This window comes from Penaeus monodon, chromosome 34 (assembly GCF_015228065.2).
Source record: "Penaeus monodon isolate SGIC_2016 chromosome 34, NSTDA_Pmon_1, whole genome shotgun sequence".
In the NCBI taxonomy this organism is placed as follows: domain Eukaryota; kingdom Metazoa; phylum Arthropoda; class Malacostraca; order Decapoda; family Penaeidae; genus Penaeus; species Penaeus monodon.
Window position 1 is genome coordinate 2570766 of NC_051419.1, and position 424 is coordinate 2571189.

The 424-nt window shown below is 42.5% G+C and overlaps 1 protein-coding gene across 4 annotated transcripts in view; it reads right to left on the reverse strand.

Annotated features, from left to right (window-relative positions):
* Positions 1 to 424, reverse strand: part of LOC119594519 (DNA topoisomerase 2-binding protein 1-like) — a 27100-nt gene that overhangs the window by 13522 nt on the left and 13154 nt on the right. For all 4 annotated transcript variants that reach the window (XM_037943553.1, XM_037943550.1, XM_037943551.1 and 1 more), the window contains one exon: positions 37 to 231. In XM_037943553.1, the coding sequence (XP_037799481.1) occupies positions 37 to 231 (195 nt within the window). The remainder of the gene's footprint in view (positions 1 to 36; positions 232 to 424) is intronic.

Genomic DNA, 424 nt, shown 5'->3' on the forward strand with positions numbered 1-424 from the left:
AGCCTTTCCATAAACCCCCCACCTTCCCCACCATACCTATGACAACATGAGACACCGAGTCCGTCAGCTGATTGAAGCGCGTTGCCCCACCAGCGTTGAGGATGCGCCGAAGCTTCTCAATGTGCGTCCCACTGAAGCCGGAGAGGAAGATCTTGCAGCCGTCCAGGAACAGACCCGCCTTCATGGCCTGCTGCAGGTCCAGGTCCTCAACTGCTTCTATACCACGATTTACTGAAAACATGGATGATGACAATATAGATACAAGATAATAATGAGACAGGCTAATGATAATATGATAAATACAGAATATCAACATTGATGATGGATGATGTCAACAAACAAAATAAAAAGGTACAGGAATATTTTTTCTGATATTTTCAGTATCCTATAACAAATCAAGTAAAATATTTTCCTTGAGTATTAT